This window comes from Sinocyclocheilus rhinocerous, unplaced genomic scaffold (assembly GCF_001515625.1).
Source record: "Sinocyclocheilus rhinocerous isolate Xijiao unplaced genomic scaffold, SAMN03320098_v1.1 scaffold1822, whole genome shotgun sequence".
Taxonomy (NCBI): Eukaryota; Metazoa; Chordata; class Actinopteri; order Cypriniformes; family Cyprinidae; genus Sinocyclocheilus; species Sinocyclocheilus rhinocerous.
Window position 1 is genome coordinate 687,736 of NW_015638936.1, and position 19,185 is coordinate 706,920.

General features: G+C 38.0%; 4 protein-coding genes across 7 annotated transcripts in view; 3 read left to right on the forward strand and 1 right to left on the reverse strand.

The window, feature by feature from the left end:
* Positions 1 to 7,278, reverse strand: znf518a (zinc finger protein 518A). The gene is made up of 3 exons (XM_016565393.1): positions 7,191 to 7,278; positions 2,812 to 4,740; positions 1 to 990 (listed from the first exon to the last, which is right to left on the reverse strand). The coding sequence occupies exons 2-3, from the start codon at positions 4,721 to 4,723 to the stop codon at positions 245 to 247; spliced, it is 2,658 nt and encodes an 885-aa protein (XP_016420879.1). The 5' UTR covers positions 4,724 to 4,740; positions 7,191 to 7,278; the 3' UTR covers positions 1 to 244.
* A 1,756-nt stretch (positions 7,279 to 9,034) lies between these two features.
* LOC107750147 (cyclin-J-like) lies at positions 9,035 to 12,450 on the forward strand. Its single transcript, XM_016565413.1, has 6 exons — positions 9,035 to 9,194; positions 9,608 to 9,683; positions 10,351 to 10,561; positions 10,679 to 10,978; positions 11,102 to 11,261; positions 12,117 to 12,450. The coding sequence occupies exons 2-6, from the start codon at positions 9,615 to 9,617 to the stop codon at positions 12,448 to 12,450; spliced, it is 1,074 nt and encodes a 357-aa protein (XP_016420899.1). The 5' UTR covers positions 9,035 to 9,194; positions 9,608 to 9,614.
* A 793-nt stretch (positions 12,451 to 13,243) lies between these two features.
* On the forward strand, positions 13,244 to 17,556 carry LOC107750154 (cyclin-J-like). The gene is made up of 6 exons (XM_016565421.1): positions 13,244 to 13,403; positions 13,817 to 13,892; positions 14,560 to 14,770; positions 14,888 to 15,187; positions 15,311 to 15,470; positions 16,307 to 17,556. Exons 2-6 carry the CDS (start codon positions 13,824 to 13,826, stop codon positions 16,632 to 16,634), a joined length of 1,068 nt encoding a protein of 355 aa, XP_016420907.1. The 5' UTR covers positions 13,244 to 13,403; positions 13,817 to 13,823; the 3' UTR covers positions 16,635 to 17,556.
* A 538-nt stretch (positions 17,557 to 18,094) lies between these two features.
* The window catches only part of LOC107750134 (probable E3 ubiquitin-protein ligase HERC4), a 22,735-nt gene continuing 21,644 nt past the window's right edge, over positions 18,095 to 19,185 (forward strand). For all 4 annotated transcript variants that reach the window (XM_016565397.1, XM_016565396.1, XM_016565395.1 and 1 more), the window contains exon 1: positions 18,095 to 18,239. The gene's annotated coding sequence lies outside the window, so the exon portion shown is untranslated. The remainder of the gene's footprint in view (positions 18,240 to 19,185) is intronic.

Sequence of the window (19,185 nt, forward strand, 5' to 3'; positions counted from 1 at the left end):
TTTGGTCTGACCGTATCAAAACACAGTGATTTGTCATCTATTCGATCTCACATTGTGGAACAAAATAAATATTGCTTGCTCGTGTCATCATAAATATTCAATCGCCCGAGAAGGGTTTATCACTACAAAGAACGAAACAGATTTGGACCGCAACTGTATTTCTCTCACCCTGAGATTTGCATAGCAACCCTGATTCTTCACAGCACTTCTTAAAAATGGCTAATGCGGGAAAATGAATGCATTTCTATCTGTTGAAGAGCTGGTTCCAGCCTCTGGTTGCTTCCATTAGATGTCTCTGTCCGTGACCCACCCAGGCTTCTTGGTTTGTGAAAAGCCGCCCGCAAAACCAGCATTTAAACGTCGGCTGCAGCATGATGCTCTCCGACACTGTCGGTACTACGGTGTACTTTCTTCCACACACTCTTTTGAGCCTCAGTTTCAAGCTGAACCTTTCTTTAACGGTCCCGTTTGGCCATTCTCTCCTGCTGTGGGACGCGTGGCAATTGGCGACGAGATTATGGCGAAAGGCGTCGCAGTTAAACTCGGAAAGAGCTCGGAGAGTTTTACGAGAAAGTACGACGCGACGCACGGCGCCTTTGTGCTTGTGAACCGCTTTCATGATGTTTGTGACCTCGGGGATATCAGTGTCGGGATGGTTGAGAACTATGACAGGCTGGTTGTGGCGTGGGATTTTAACGGATTGCGAGGAGCTGTGGGGAATCAGTCGAAGGGTCGCCGGAGCGTCTCGAGGCACCGGCTCCCAGAAGAGGACGGAGGCGCTGACGTCTTCCGAGGCCCGAGTCGATCGCTTACTGACGGGAGAGTCCGCCGAGGACGTTTCTCCCATGCGCTTTCTGTTCAGCGATGCGAGAGGGATGCCTGACTCGCTGGATCCAGAAGCTGTTGCTGGGACAGATGTGGAAGAGTTTGCATCATCAGGCAGGAGAGAGAAGATGCTGGTGTTGACTGGCTCAGATCGCTGGCTTGCATCTGATGAAAACATGGAGCAGAAGAGCAACTAACATGCTTTAAAATGTTTTAACAAAAATATATGAAGGCAAATATTGTATTTGTATTATAATACTGGTAACAAAGCTAAAATATGTTTTGATAATATATAGTGGAAAAACATTTTAATTACTATATTTTACTTCTTGCATTGAATGCTTTGAATGTTTGTGGCAACAATAGATATCTTGGATAACGATTACCATTAGCCATTTTGAGTAAAACATACAAAAAAAAAACATTTGAATTGTTTAAGGAGTCTTTTCAGAGTAAATACATAAAGCTGAAAAAAATGTTTTGATGCTGTTTTTTAAAACATTTTTAATTACTATATTTTGCATTAAATTATTTAAATTTTGTGGCAACAATCAATTGCTTGGAAAGATGGTTACTGAAGCATTTCAGAGGAAATACAATGTTTTGATACATATATGTGAACCTGGAGCACAAAAGCAGTCTTAAGTCGCTGGGGTATATTTGTAGCAATAGCCAACAATACATTGTATGGGTCAAAATTATCAATTTTTCTTTTATGCCAAACATCATTAGGATATTAAGTAGAGATCATGTTCCATTAAGATATTTTGTAAATTTCCTACTATTTTGATTTTTTTTTGCACCCTCAGATTCCAGATTTTCACATTTTCAAATGCCTCGGCCAAATATTGTCCTATCCTAACAAACCATACATCAATGGAAAGATTATTTATTCAGCTTTCAGATGATGTATAAATCTCAATTTCGAAAAATTTACCCTTATGACTGGTTTTGTGCTCCAGGGTCACATATGGAACACATGTTTATACAATCTTTTACTTCTTGCATTAAATACTTTGAATATTTGTGGCAACAATAGATTGCTTGGAATGGTTACCGAGCCATTTCAGAGTAAATAAAAAAATGCTTTAATAATGTTTTGATAATAATTATTTATTAAGAATTATTTATTATTTATTTAAAATATTTAAAATACACACACATTTAAAATATATAATTATTATTTTATTATTACTTTTTAATAATTACTATTTATTATTATTATTATAGATAGATAGATAGATAGATAGTACTTCAAATATAAAATATTTTTCAAATGGCGTCAGATAGATGAAAACTAAGCTTTTTTTAGCATTTTTATAGCGTTTTGCTATAGATACATCTATGATAGGGTTCTTATAATGTTTATAAAATCAATAAAAAAAATATATTTACTATATGCAGAACTATCTAACATTAATGATAAACTAAATCCTGTGAAAATCAGCTGCTAAAGACTACTGCATATACAGATATTCATACAAGTAAATAACTGTATGTGTAAGTGTTCACTGACTGTTCCAATATGGCGCGCGATTTACATATAGCGGCTCATATAGCGGTATCCACTTTAGATCTCTATGCATGCAAGCTTAGACATATTGAACATCTAAACCATGAGTCTCCTGTCTGCTGGAAAGAGTTTCAATGTTTTGTTGGCCGAACAATCAACATCAAGGTACATATTTTGAATGCACTGTACATCTGTCTTAAAGGATAGACCAGATCTTTTACTCTGAACGGGGTTCCCACACCATTTTACTGCTCCTTTTCCATGGCTTTACTTAAACAATTTTATTTAGACCTCACTCACAACACGCCAAGTTATGTATAACTACAACGAAAACTATTCAACTAAACACAATTCTATAGAAATTTCCAGTCTTTTAACAATTGCCTAAAATTTTCCATGACTATGGGAACCATGTCTAAAAGACAAAACACAACAAGTACACTTTATCCCAGAGTGCTCTGCTTAATGCTTACCTCCAGCGTGTGTTAAATCTTTCAGAGGTTCATCAGAGCTGGCGTGTGGCGATAACGTCCGATCCGCTCTCGCCTCATCCAGCAAATGGTTGACTGTTGTTAAAGGCAGCTCATCCACCGTGTGAAGCAGGTCTGGAGCACTGCGGCTTTCGCTCTTACAGTCGCGCTGACCCACCGGGACCAGAGAATCTCTGGGGTCCATGTTGTTTGTGCACTTGTCAGCATTGCCATGGAATAACAGGCCCCCGTCTTCACTTTGACACAAAGACTCAGGCAGATCCTTCAGGGGAGATCCAGAGGACGGACTCACGCAATCAAACCCAGAGATGGAGCATGCTTTCGGCTGATGGCGAATTAAGTTTGAATCTAGTGCAAGACTGGGTTCTTCATCAAACGCAGTTTTAAGGAGTCGTGAACTACACCTTTCTTCCAAAGAACCTGTATCCGAAGTCAGATCGCTATGACAACCTGAATCTCCTTGGCATGCGGTAAAGTTTTCCTCGGATTCACTGAAGGCTTTGTCTTGGCAGTCATTCGCTCTTTTTGCATGGGGACTTTGAATATCAGAATTATGGTTGAAGGCGTTGCATGCACTGAGATGAATAGTTGCATGTTCCTGATTGTTGCATCCATCATTTTGTTGGCTATTTATCCTCTCAACCACTGAAGACAAAATGCCCTGCTGAGCTACATATCGTTCCTGCTTCTTTCTTTGGGACGAAGACCTTCTAGGCGTCACCTGAGAACAGTTTCCTGAGGCATTAACAGTTGAAACATCATTGGATTCGTCTTGCTGATTGGCAGGTTTCACAGTGTGAGCATCCTTCGAAACGTCTCGCTTGTTTGAAGGAATGACTTTGAGAACTAAATGCTTTTTGCCGTCCACCATCTTGAACCCGACCACCTTTGTAGTGCAATCTGGGGGAACGGATATATTGTTCTTCTCCATGAGTCCGCTTAGCTTATCTTTCCCAGTGTGTGGCGCGGTACACCGCTTTGCATTTGCTTGTGACGGATGGGGTGTTGTTGGCGCGCGAGAAACAAAATCTTGCTCGCCTTTGAGAAATGCGGGCCAGTTTTTACCACGACAAACAGTCCTTTCGAGAAACTGCTGCGTTTCCTCCAAGGTCTTCTCTGGATCCAGCAAGACGCCGTGGTCGTCCAGTAGACCGGGTGTGGAGAACGGGAGCAATGGGGACGTCCATTGGGGTTCTGGTTTTGGAAGTAAGTACTTGAACTCTCGAGACAGCTTACTGTCTTGCTTAACAGCTGCCCGCTTTCTCCACCAATTTCTTCGGCTCCACCTTTGACGGCACGCAGCAGCCATGTGCTTTAAGAGATCGTTTTTCTGTGCACTGCCATCAGTAATGCAACACGAGTGACACACAAACTGCTTAATCTCCTGGAAGGAGTGTTTGCATTTCAGACAGTAGTATTGTGCGTTTAGAGCATGGTGAGTTTGACAATGTTTGGTCAGTTGGGGAAGCGTTCGCTGGACGTTGTCATCACAAATCTCACAAGCGAACAAACAATCCTCGTGTTTCATTCGGTGCTGCTGAAGCGTAGTGAACACCGGCGAGGAGAAACCACACATGTCGCACGGAAACACCGGTGGGCTTCCTTTCCCTCCGTGGACGATCTTAAAATGCATTGTTAATTCGCCGGGTCTGAAGGAGATGCCGTCGTTGCACGAGGAGCAGGTGAAGGTGTTCACCGCCTGAAGACTTTGAGGTTGCTTCTTGGACTTCCCTTTTACTTTCCATCCACGTGCTGTAACATTCCTCTCCTGTTTCACAGTGTTTCGTTCAGTAGGGAATGAAAAGGAGGCCTTCCTGAGACGCAGGCGTTTATGCCAAATGCCCCTCTCTTCATTCCCAACCTGAGTGTCAGGGTTGGCATTGACCCCATTCATATTGGATGTACAGAGCCCTATACAAGACAAGCGAAATTTGAGCTTTTAGATAGATCATGCTCAAAACTCAATAATCCATACAACAGTGTCATTATATTAACCAGTGTATTAATAGAATGCATAACCAGTGTCATTAGATTTTCACCAATGTTTCTGGTTGCAATACTGAGCATGAGTGATACACTGTAAAAAATAATTTTCTAACTTAGTATTTTTCTCGTTTTCCATTACAAATATCTAAACTTTTTTTTTTCATTAAGATGCATTTATTTGAGAAAGGAAACTACTTAAAATAGTATATGTTTTCTGAAAAACTGATCAAATTTAAGTGAATTTATGCTTAAAACAAGGAAAAATTATCTTGTTTTTTTCTTAGCCCATTGGCAGAAACATTTTCTTGTTTTAAGCATAAACTCACTTAATTTTGATAAATTTTTCAGAAAGCAAGACATCTCAATTCAGTTTGCCTCTCAAGTAAATGTAACTTGATTTAAGAATATTTAGTTGTTTATACTGAAAACAAGACAAAAGCTTGTTTTCTAGAAAAAAAGTATCAAAATTAAGTGGATTTATGCTTAAAACAAGAATAAATATCTGTCAGTGTTTTGTTTTGCCACTGAATTAAGTTTATTATTTCCCCATTAACAGATTTTCTTCTTGTTTTAAGCATAAACTCTGTTTAAATTTTAATATTTTTTTCAGAATAAAAGACTTGATATTCTTAATGTCATTTTGCCTCTCAAGCAAATGTAACTTGACTTAAGAATATTTATACATTTATACTAAAAACAAGACAAAAATACTGAGTAAGTTTATTTTTCTGACCCCATCGACAGATTTTTTTCTTTGTTAAAACAAGAATAAATATCTGTCAGTGTTTTGTTTTGCCATTGAATTAAGTTTATTATTTCCCCATTAACAGATTTTCTTCTTGTTTTAAGCATAAACTCTGTTTAAATTTTAATAATTTTTTTCAGAATAAAAGACTTGATATTTTTAATGTCATTTTGCCTCTCAAGCAAATGTAACTTGACTTAAGAATATTTATACATTTATACTAAAAACAAGACAAAAATACTGAGTAAGTTTATTTTTCTGACCCCATCGACAGATTTTTTTCTTTGTTTAAGCATAAACTCACTTAATTATGATACAATTTTTAGAAAACAAGGCTTTATATCATTATACAAGTCATTTTGCCTCTCAACATGTATCTTGATTTAAGAATATTTAGATATTTATACTGAAAACAAGACAAAAAATATTGAGCAAGAAAATCATTTTTGCAGTGCATACAGTACATATGCATTTTCTGCTTTTGTTTATTACATTTTCTCTTGTAATTTTGAGTAATTATTGTAATGCATGCTGCGTAAACTATTCAATGGACATTCAATTGAATTATTAACTAGTGTTTATGATCGAAATCTTACCACATATGACAAAGATTTTAAAAACTGTTACATATACAGTGTGTACATCAAGATTTTTCTTTAAAAAACAGAACTTGGTCTTCTTTGAAATGTCATTTATAACGTTACCTTAGTTAGTTACCCAAAACCGGACTACAACATCTTTATTACAAGTCAATATATTTGAATGAACCTAAACTTAAGTGTGCATTAAATGCTCTGTACTATGGTATTACCATGATTTTTGAACATGGTATATACATGATAGTACATGTATATGTGTACTCAGTCCTCCTTTGTTATGTTTACTTTTTAATTATTATTCCTTAACTGCTTATGCAACATGTGTGTAACAAATAAATGACTATGAGTTCAGTACTAGTGTTTTCTAAACATGTACCATGGTAATACCATGGTATTCTTTGAAATACACTGGAACCTTCTTGTAAATTCCGTTGTAATATGATAGTCTTTTAATCCCATGATACACATCAAAGTACCATGGGATTAACATCACTGTACCATGGTACTGTATTGTTTTGAAAGCATAGTTTCACTACACGAGTATTTAATAGTCTTCCTCTCATCTTTGTCTTAATATACACGTGCATACTGATCCATGCATCTCAAAAGACATAAAATGTTAGAAATTATATGATCAGATATAATGTACTAAGCATGCACCGTGAGTTGAACGAGTTAAATAAAGTACAATCAGTTTGCACCTGTGGTTCAGCTGCCTAATTCACCCTGTGTCACAATGCAATGAACGTGTTATAAAGTTTTAAAATCGTTTCAGATCAAACTTAATGCAGTGCGATGTAAAATGCAAAGCCAATAGCCTGCGATAGAGTTTACTTTAGCAACTATGCAGACTTGCCTATTTAAAGTTGACCAACAAACATGTTTTTCAAATCGTGCATGCCATTATGCGCGTCCGACACTGCATTTCCACTAATAAAACTTTCACTCTGCTTCAAAGTCAAAGTTTATGCAATGCATATGTGAAAACGCATATAAGTGCATGTAAAAGTGTCGAAGGTGACCAGACTTACAGCGCTTTTCCGCCTCCCGTCCAACCAGAGTCAGTCAACAGCGCGCGGCAGCCATGACAGTTCAATCCGGGGACAAAAGCAGCTCATGACAAGAATGGATTACCTGCATGCCACATCGTACTAATGTCTAACTGCATTGTCTAAATTGCATGCATTTTTCCATGCATTAATGCCTAGTTACATGTAGGCTTTCTGTTAATGAAAGAAGCTCATTCATGCCACAGACTTGATGTGCACAGCCCTGTGAAGACAGCATGTGCTTCCTCTTTCAACACACATCATTCAGCACTGTTTATAACGACCATATAGAGGCACACAGCACTTACATGCTGAGCAGTTTATTACACACATGATGTGCACAGCCCTGTGAAGACAGCATGTGCTTCCTCTTTCAACACACATCATTCAGCACTGTTTATAACGACCGTATAGAGGCACACAGCACTTACATGCTGAGCAGTTTATTACACACTGCGTCAATGAGAATGTGAGAAAAGAGTAAACACACACACACACACACATTCTAACAATGTAGAAATTATTTGTTATTTTTACTTTATTTGTTTAATCTATTTTTACTTTTTTGTAATTGCTATTCAATTCATGGCCATTTAAGTCAATAATGTCATGCTTTCAAGCTAAAACTGTGATTTCCAAGTCTCAAAAAGACAATTATTATGATTATTAAAATAGAAATTATTCATTCAAAAAGTAAGTCATGGAAAAGTCAGGAGAATCACATTGCTTAGATATCAAGGATGTAAAAATATTGGGAGAAAAGATGCGTTTTAAGAATCAATAGCTACAATCTCATATTGATAGAATATTTGTCATTTAAATCAGAGGTGCTCAAACTTTTAATACAAAGAACCAAAAATCAATATTTACTGAGGGCCGTGCATGGGGCAAAAGTAAATGTTGTAAATGTAAAAAATGTTTCAATAATAAAATAAAAAATGCTGAATGTTTAAATCAAATTAACGTGTATTGTTTTTACATTTCAATGCAAAAATATAAGTTAGAAATGAAGCTATGCTTCAATGGCATGTTTTTATGGCATGATGCACAAAGCCAAAGGTCATCACAAGCCAACATTGGTTTAAATCTATTACTCAAAATAATCATCATCATCATAAATAAAATAAATAAATAAAAAGTAAAAAGTTAATTACCAAAAAACTGGACAGGTCTGGGAGCACTTTTTAAGGCATAAGGAAAACACAAATCTAAAAAGGAAAGTACAGTCTGTCTTTGAATACATGCTAATAGATTGAGTTTGTTCTGCATTTACACTTCTGCTCAGGGTGCTAACATGACTTACATACATCTCACTTTTGCGAGACTTTGTTTTCCCTGCAGTAATTTGCTTTTGTTTTTTTCTAATGTTTATGTCATTTTGAATAAAAGCATTTGTTCAATTACTAAATGTAAATGTAATGTTTGACAAATGTGTGGCAAAACATTGTTAGGAATGATATAGCAAAATTACTATATTAGTAAAAAAACAAGCATTTCATACAATTTGCATTCTGTAGAAAATCAAAGGTTATATGCTGTGATCATTGTGATCATTAGGGCGGCCTCTAGCGGTGAGATCTTGTTATAGCAGGCTCCGATATTTGGGTTGAAAGGTGTGAAAGGTGTTTTACAAACAGCTAATAGTGAAAATTGTGTTTCTTTTAGGTGTCACGTGCAAGTTGTTTTCTTCTTATGTTTTCCCACCACTTTTGTCAGTGTAATTCTGTGATTAGTTGCTCTTTGACACTCGACAAACATTCGTGCCTTGACGCTGATGAAAGCTTAATTCTGATTGGTCGCGCTCTGTGATTGTAAGGCGGGTTTTGATTGGCTGAGATTGGCAATGCGCTCGCCGTGCTGTGTGCTGTTTCTTTGCTCGTGAACACAGTGTAAACTTTGATTTGAGTTACACTTTGATTATCCGAGTAAGTTTGTTCGGCTGCTAGTTTTCATTGTACTGTCTGTATGCAGGCGTCCTTGTGTGCGGTGAGTTCTTTACTGATTCTAGACTCTGAAAAGTTTTCATCGTCTGCTTTTTCCCTTTAAAAGTTAAACATGTTGCGCTATTCTATTATTGACATGACCCTTTGATTTATAGTAGGTTATTGTATGTTTTGTATGTTTTGTAATGTATATTGTATGTATTGTCATTCCGTTATGTTGCCTGTGATATGCATTGGTTTGTTTGACCCAATAACTATTGTGCACACTGAGGAAGACCCAGGCTTGTTACTCTAAATGATCTTCTCCTCCTGAAGTGTGCTGGACCAACCAAGACCTTCAGCGGTCTCACCGTCATCAGTGCTGAGTGTTGCTGGAGCTTTGATTTGTCTTGGGATGCATTGAGGTGCTTTTTGCTCAATGGAGCTGATCTGATCTTTAAACCTCATATATTCCAGGAGCCCAATGGAGCTGGAGGGTCAGTGGTGGAAAGGAGAACTTGCAGAGGACATCTATCAGGCCCTGCGTTACAAAGTTTGTATTCCTGTCATTGTGTTGGTTTTTGGTGCCATCGAACATGCATGCACATGAACCTTGCACAAATCTGTTATTACAAAATTGTCATGGTAGTGAAATTGTCTTTTGGATTTTGTAATGTAGTGCATGCATGCATGCATATGCAACTTTACTGAATTCATGTAAATGCAACTTGAATGTATGCATATGCAACTTTACTGAATGCATTCATATGCAACTTTTCTGAATTTATGTAAATGCAGCTTGAAAGCATGAATAAAGCAACTTGATTGAATGCATGTATAATATGCAACTTTAGTGAATTCATGTAAATTTTGTTTACATGCATGCATATGCAACTGTTCTGAATTCATATAAATGCAACTTCAATGTATGAATGCATGCAACTTTATTGAATTCTTGTAAATGCACTTTGTATGCATGCACATGCAACATTTAAATGTATATAAATGCAAATTTACATTTACATTGTCATTTAGCAGACGCGTTTATCCAAAGCGACTTACAAATTAATATAAATATACAGTATATTACAAATTCAGTGCATGCATATGCAACTTAATTTGGCAATTGCATGCATGTGCAACTTAAACTGATTATTGCACAAATCAATATTATAAAACATATTAATTGCAGTGTGGTTGTCTCGTTGGATGTCTTTCAGGAGCTGCGGTTGCCTGCGTACAAAGGCCAGTCCCCACAGCTGAGCCTTAGACGATATTTTGCAGACCTTATCGCTATAGTCAGCAATCGCTTCAAGCTTTGCCCGGCGGCCAGACACTTGGCTGTTTATCTGCTGGACCTGTTCATGGACCGCTATGACATCTCAGTACAGCAGCTTCACATGGTTGCGCTGTCCTGCTTGCTTTTGGCCAGTAAGAGTCATACTCCTGTTATTGTGATTGTGATATTCTGTTATTGTGTGAGATGCACAAAGCACACCACATAGTATTGCGCCATAACCACTCAGCATAACCACTTTTATTATCCAGGTAAGTTTGAGGAGAGAGAAGACTGCGTCCCGAAGCTGGAGACACTGAACAGTCTGGGCTGCATGAGCTCTATGAACCTGGTTCTGACCAAACAGGGTCTGCTGCATATGGAGCTGCTGCTCCTCGAGACGTTTCAGTGGAACCTGTACCTCCCCACCGCTGCTCACTTCATAGAGTACTACCTGCCGGTCGCTGTGAATGAGACGGACCTGCATGACGGCTGGCCGATGGTGTGCATGGAGAAGACCATGCTGTACATGTCCAAATATGCTGACTACTTCTTAGAGGTCTCTTTACAAGGTGCAGAGTTTAATTCAGATGCAGTGCATTTTCACCTGTTGAATGTTTGTGGGAGTGTATAAGAACTGCATGATATAGAGAATCAGAATGTTTTGTTCTTTTACATTTCCTTTTTCTGTCAAGACCATGCATTTCTGCGATTCGTCCCGTCCCTGGTTGCTGCGGCGTGTGTTGCCTCCTCCAGGGTAATCTTGCGTCTGTCTCCGACCTGGCCTCCGCGCCTGCAGCGTCTGTCAGCGTACACCTGGGAGCAGCTGCTGCCCTGCGTGGAGAGACTTCTAATGTGAGTTTCACCCAGAGTTGTTATCCTTAACGAAAAGCCATACAAATGGAATGCATGTAAATACAGTTTGAATGCATGCATGTACAACTTTACTGAATGCATATAAATGCAGCTTGAATAGATGCTTACTGAATGCGTTCAATTTGCATTTACAGTACATGCATTCAATAAAGTTGCATAAGCATTAATTCAAGTTGCATTTACATATATTCAGTAAAATTGTATATGCATGCATTCAAGTTACATTTACTTGCATACAGTAAAGATGTAAATGCATGCATTTAAGTTGCATTTACATCTTCACTGAATGCATGTAAATGCAACTTTATTCATGCATATACAAACTATGGAATGCATGTAAATACAACTTGAATTGATGCATATGTAACTTTACTGAATGCATGTAAATGCAAATTGAGTGCATTCAGTAAAGTTGTAGATACAGTAAAGATGTAAATGCATGCATTTAAGTTGTATTTACATCTTTACTGAATGCATGTAAATGCAATTTCATTGATGCAAATACAAATGTTTGGGATGCATGCAAATGCAACTTGAATTGATGCATATGCAGCTTTACTGAATGCTTGTAAATGCAAGTTGATTGGATGCATATACAACGTTACAGAATGCATTTCTGCATTTTTTGTTACTTGAAATAAACTCAACATTAACTAAAAATCATTAACTTATTTTATTTCAGCTAGTTGCAAAGGCATCATTTCTCATTTTCATTCAGTTTCACTTTAAGTACTAAAATGACTGAAAATATTGTGTTCTAGTTGAATGGTCATTTTGATGCTACAAACATGGAAATCATCATCTTCCCTAATATCCTCTCCCTCGCTCTCTCAGTGCTCATGACAGTGACGTAAAGGAAGCAAACAAGCAGAAATGCCCGCAGCCGAGTGCTCAGCCTGCACAGATGGTGTATCCCGTCCGGGGTCAGAGTGTGTCCTTGCATCAGTACATGCAGCGGCCGAACACGCAATACATGCAGCAGAGCTGCCAGCCGGTGGTAGTGTCTTCTCAAGGTCCTGCAACATATCTGACACATACGGCCTCAATGCAGGGGCTCACGCAGACACAGACCATGGATGCTAAGGTCAACATGCCAGGCAGGGCTTACCAGGTGAACCCGCTGTACCCCTGTGAAGCTATGCTTCAATGGCATGTTTTTATGGCATGATGCACAAAGCCAAAGGTCATCACAAGCCAACATTGGTTTAAATCTATTACTCAAAATAATCATCATCATCATAAATAAAATAAATAAATAAAAAGTAAAAAGTACAAAAAAATGTAATTATCAAAAAACTGGACAGGTCTGGGAGCACTTTTTAAGGCATAAGGAAAACACAAATCTAAAAAGGAAAGTACAGTCTGTCTTTGAATACATGCTAATAGATTGAGTTTGTTCTGCATTTACACTTCTGCTCAGGGTGCTAACATGACTTACATACATCTCACTTTTGCGAGACTTTGTTTTCCCTGCAGTAATTTGCTTTTGTTTTTTTCTAATGTTTATGTCATTTTGAATAAAAGCATTTGTTCAATTACTAAATGTAAATGTAATGTTTGACAAATGTGTGGCAAAACATTGTTAGGAATGATATAGCAAAATTACTATATTAGTAAAAAAACAAGCATTTCATACAATTTGCATTCTGTAGAAAATCAAAGGTTATATGCTGTGATCATTATTGAGGAGAGGGCGGCCTCTAGCGGTGAGATCTTGTTATAGCAGGCTCCGATATTTGGGTTGAAAGGTGTTTTACAAACTTTACAAACAGCTAATAGTGAAAATTGTGTTTCTTTTAGGTGTCACGTGCAAGTTGTTTTCTTCTTATGTTTTCCCACCACTTTTGTCAGTGTAATTCTGTGATTAGCTGCTCTTTGACACTCGACAAACATTCGTGCCTTGACGCTGATGAAAGCTTAATTCTGATTGGTCGCGCTCTGTGATTGTAAGGCGGGTTTTGATTGGCTGAGATTGGCAATGCGCTCGCCGTGCTGTGTGCTGTTTCTTTGCTCGTGAACACAGTGTAAACTTTGATTTGAGTTACACTTTGATTATCCGAGTAAGTTTGTTCGGCTGCTAGTTTTCATTGTACTGTCTGTATGCAGGCGTCCTTGTGTGCGGTGAGTTCTTTACTGATTCTAGACTCTGAAAAGTTTTCATCGTCTGCTTTTTCCCTTTAAAAGTTAAACATGTTGCGCTATTCTATTATTGACATGACCCTTTGATTTATAGTAGGTTATTGTATGTTTTGTATGTTTTGTAATGTATATTGTATAGTAAGTCATTCCGTTATGTTGCCTGTGATATGCATTGGTTTGTTTGACCCAATAACTATTGTGCACACTGAGGAAGACCCAGGCTTGTTACTCTAAATGATCTTCTCCTCCTGAAGTGTGCTGGACCAACCAAGACCTTCAGCGGTCTCACCGTCATCAGTGCTGAGTGTTGCTGGAGCTTTGATTTGTCTTGGGATGCATTGAGGTGCTTTTTGCTCAATGGAGCTGATCTGATCTTTAAACCTCATATATTCCAGGAGCCCAATGGAGCTGGAGGGTCAGTGGTGGAAAGGAGAACTTGCAGAGGACATCTATCAGGCCCTGCGTTACAAAGTTTGTATTCCTGTCATTGTGTTGGTTTTTGGTGCCATCGAACATGCATGCACATGAACCTTGCACAAATCTGTTATTACAAAATTGTCATGGTAGTGAAATTGTCTTTTGGATTTTGTAATGTAGTGCATGCATGCATGCATATGCAACTTTACTGAATTCATGTAAATGCAACTTGAATGTATGCATATGCAACTTTACTGAATGCATTCATATGCAACTTTTCTGAATTTATGTAAATGCAGCTTGAAAGCATGAATAAAGCAACTTGATTGAATGCATGTATAATATGCAACTTTAGTGAATTCATGTAAATTTTGTTTACATGCATGCATATGCAACTGTTCTGAATTCATATAAATGCAACTTCAATGTATGAATGCATGCAACTTTATTGAATTCTTGTAAATGCACTTTGTATGCATGCACATGCAACATTTAAATGTATATAAATGCAAATTTACATTTACATTGTCATTTAGCAGACGCGTTTATCCAAAGCGACTTACAAATTAATATAAATATACAGTATATTACAAATTCAGTGCATGCATATGCAACTTAATTTGGCAATTGCATGCATGTGCAACTTAAACTGATTATTGCACAAATCAATATTATAAAACATATTAATTGCAGTGTGGTTGTCTCGTTGGATGTCTTTCAGGAGCTGCGGTTGCCTGCGTACAAAGGCCAGTCCCCACAGCTGAGCCTTAGACGATATTTTGCAGACCTTATCGCTATAGTCAGCAATCGCTTCAAGCTTTGCCCGGCGGCCAGACACTTGGCTGTTTATCTGCTGGACCTGTTCATGGACCGCTATGACATCTCAGTACAGCAGCTTCACATGGTCGCGCTGTCCTGCTTGCTTTTGGCCAGTAAGAGTCATACTCCTGTTATTGTGATTGTGATATTCTGTTATTGTGTGAGATGCACAAAGCACACCACATAGTATTGCGCCATAACCACTCAGCATAACCACTTTTATTATCCAGGTAAGTTTGAGGAGAGAGAAGACTGCGTCCCGAAGCTGGAGACACTGAACAGTCTGGGCTGCATGAGCTCTATGAACCTGGTTCTGACCAAACAGGGTCTGCTGCATATGGAGCTGCTGCTCCTCGAGACGTTTCAGTGGAACCTGTACCTCCCCACCGCTGCTCACTTCATAGAGTACTACCTGCCGGTCGCTGTGAATGAGACGGACCTGCATGACGGCTGGCCGATGGTGTGCATGGAGAAGACCATGCTGTACATGTCCAAATATGCTGACTACTTCCTAGAGGTCTCTTTACAAGGTGCAGAGTTTAATTCAGATGCAGTGCATTTTCACCTGTTGAATGTTTGTGGGAGTGTATAAGAACTGCATGATATAGAGAATCAGAATGTTTTGTTCTTTTACATTTCCTTTTTCTGTCAAGACCATGCATTTCTGCGATTCGTCCCGTCCCTGGTTGCTGCGGCGTGTGTTGCCTCCTCCAGGGTAATCTTGCGTCTGTCTCCGACCTGGCCTCCGCGCCTGCAGCGTCTGTCAGCGTACACCTGGGAGCAGCTGCTGCCCTGCGTGGAGAGACTTCTAATGTGAGTTTGACCCAGGGTTGTTATCGTTAACAAAAAACCATACAAATGGAATGCATGTAAGTACAGTTTGACTGCATGCATGTACAATTTTAATGCATGTAAATGAAACTTGAATAGATGCATATACAACTTTACTGAATGCATTTACTTGCATTCAATAAAGTTGCATAAGCATAAATTCAAGTTGCGTTTACATGCATTAAAATTGTACATGCAAGCATTGTTACATACTTGCATACAGTAAAGATGTAAATGCATGCATTTAAGTTGCATTTACATCTTCACTGAATGCATGTAAATGCAACTTTATTCATGCATATACAAACTATGGAATGCATGTAAATACAACTTGAATTGATGCATATGTAACTTTACTGAATGCATGTAAATGCAAATTGAGTGCATTCAGTAAAGTTGTAGATACAGTAAAGATGTAAATGCATGCATTTAAGTTGTATTTACATCTTTACTGAATGCATGTAAATGCAATTTCATTGATGCAAATACAAATGTTTGGGATGCATGCAAATGCAACTTGAATTGATGCATATGCAGCTTTACTGAATGCTTGTAAATGCAAGTTGATTGGATGCATATACAACGTTACAGAATGCATTTCTGCATTTTTTGTTACTTGAAATAAACTCAACATTAACTAAAAATCATTAACTTATTTTATTTCAGCTAGTTGCAAAGGCATCATTTCTCATTTTCATTCAGTTTCACTTTAAGTACTAAAATGACTGAAAATATTGTGTTCTAGTTGAATGGTCATTTTGATGCTACAAACATGGAAATCATCATCTTCCCTAATATCCTCTCCCTCGCTCTCTCAGTGCTCATGACAGTGACGTAAAGGAAGCAAACAAGCAGAAATGCCCGCAGCCGAGTGCTCAGCCTGCACAGATGGTGTATCCCGTCCGGGGTCAGAGTGTGTCCTTGCATCAGTACATGCAGCGGCCGAACACGCAATACATGCAGCAGAGCTGTCAGCCGGTGGTAGTGTCTTCTCAAGGTCCTGCAACATATCTGACACATACGGCACCAATGCAGGTCTCCACGGCCCCTCTGCACGGTCTCACACAGACCATGGATGCCAAGGTGAACGTGCCCAGCACGGCTTACCAGGTGAACCCGCTGTACCCCTGCTTCGACAGGTGTTGAAACCGGACAGGAAAGCAACGGACCGTTTACACTGCACGGGGGAGAGTTTGTATTCATCAAGCAAGCACACTGCTCTTAACTGTTACTTGAATCAAAACACTTCAGCTGCTGGATTCCGAATCCTTTTTAATTTACGAGATCAGGGTAAAAGCTAGATTATTTAAATCACTGTAATGTTCATGAGGTGTGGGATAATACGAAATGTGCAATATTCTAATGCTGTCGTGCGTTACTGACTGAATACTGCCTTGTGGTGTTTCATTTGTTGTGTTAAGTTTACTTAAGTATTATTATTTACGGCCATCTTTCATAAATGAAGACATCATGGGATTTCAAATGAACGTTGTGTAAGAAATTAATGTGGTTTTTACTAACACAAGCAAGTGTTATTTTCTCTACCTCACTGAATGCAGACTATTGTCTCGTAACCTTACAAATGCACTTTGGTACAGTGTTTGTTTGTTTTTCTTTTAATAAAAATGCAACATTTCTTTTGTGGCTAGGTTTGGGTGTTGAAATTTTACACTGAGGTTCGTAGCCACTGGAACATGTTCATGATTAAAATTCACCCTTCTCAGATTCACACAAACATTCGCATACTGAAACTGTTTGTTTGTATTAGTTCAAACTTAACAATCCCGTTTACTGTATTATTATTTTTTTTCTTCTCATTAATTTACCCTATACTGACTATATAGAGGGAAAGAAAACACACACATACACACACTTTTATTTATTCATTCATTTATTTATGTTTCAGGTTATGTAGAATGATAATAGGACTTTTAATTTGGAATTTTGCGCTTACAACGTTCACAAAAATGGTTACAATTCATGAACACGGCCAGGGTTATAAATTTCTGCAAATAATCAGACTAATTACATGTGAAAATTTCCCAATTTGAATATATCCATGTCAGAGAAAATTTAGGGCAAGTGTCATTGCAACTCAAAAATGTTACAAAATACATAAACCAAGCCCTAAACAACAAAAAGAAGAATCAAAAACATAGTTTTGTGGTTATTTAATTATTCGGTGTCTGACAGCAAATGCAATCCTTTTTCTTGTTCTCAATTTGTACCATTTAAGATTTCTTGTCTAGACTTTTATTTTGAAGAATTCCCTAGCTTTGGCTGCAAAGCTTTTCCAGCATTTTACGCGTGTAGATAAAACCTCATCCGTCAGATTGTATTAAACACACTTTAAAAGTTGATTGTTTGTTTCTTAAAGTAATATACTTTAACAAAATAAATGTTGACAACAACAGCCTAGACATGTAGAACATATCGTGAAAAGAAAGCATAATATCAACGGAATTCATCAACAGATCTTGCAAATTATTCTCCACCGCGTATTGTTATTATTATTATTTTATTATGTGTGTGTTTCGTTTTAACCCCACCGCGGGAGCGCCGCATGCATGTGTCGTCACATCCGGTGTCACAAAGGCTCTAGAATATTACCGTAGCTTCGCGTTCATTCTGCTGGCGCTCTTTCAGTCTGTCATGACATTACAAAACATATCTGCATTAACGTCGATGTAAACATAAACTCTGAACGTGTGCTGGACGCGTCCACAGGAGCGTTATATTACATATCAACAGGTAAGAAAAAGCAGGATTTATGACTGATTAACGTTAACCCTCATGGGTGTGGGTGCAGAAATGTAACGTTAGCGGTGTTCAAGCGAACTAGTGACATATAATAGGGACTGATGGAGTATATGTTTGTAGTCTTATTAAAGGCACAAATTCGTGCACAACAGTAGTGAGGTGTGGTTTATTTTATTTTGAAAGGCTGTCATTGAAAACAAATACACGTAGTTTTGCGCTAATAAGAATTTAGCTGACATTCCCTCAGAACTGCGTTTAAATGCCAACCGTTTTAACGGTCATTTTTTTCCACGCTCCATTTAAACACGTCATAGGGTATTTAAATCTTACGTGAATCACGTGGTTTGAAGTTTAGAATTCGATACAGTGCTGCATTTGTTGTTATTTGGTATAAAACAATTACATGTATCTTTAAGCTCTTAAAGCTGTAGTACCCGTTTTATTTGCATCCAATAATAGTGTTTGACTGTAAGCTGTGTTGTGCAATAAATGTTTATGTACACACCTCCCTCAAACTGAACTTTCTAGAGAGATTTCTGGAGAATTTTCTTTTCAAGGCAGGACTTACTTGCACGCTTTCATTTTCATCTGTTTAAACCGTGGCACCCATTGACAACGGTGACAGCAGCTATACTATTATTAGGCTACTTGGTTAGGTTTGTAACCTAGTGATTGCATACATCAATCAGGGTAATGGTATATAACAGGCTTGTGAGTTTAATTACTTCTAGGGTACATTTACATTTACATTTAGTCATTTAGCAGACGCTTTTATCCAAAGCGACTTACAAATGAGGACAATAAAAGCAGTCAAAACTAACAAAAGAGCAACAATATATAAGTGCAAATGACAAGTCTCGGTTAGCCTAACGCAGTACACGTAGCAAGGTGTATATATATACATATATATATATATATATATATATATATACACATA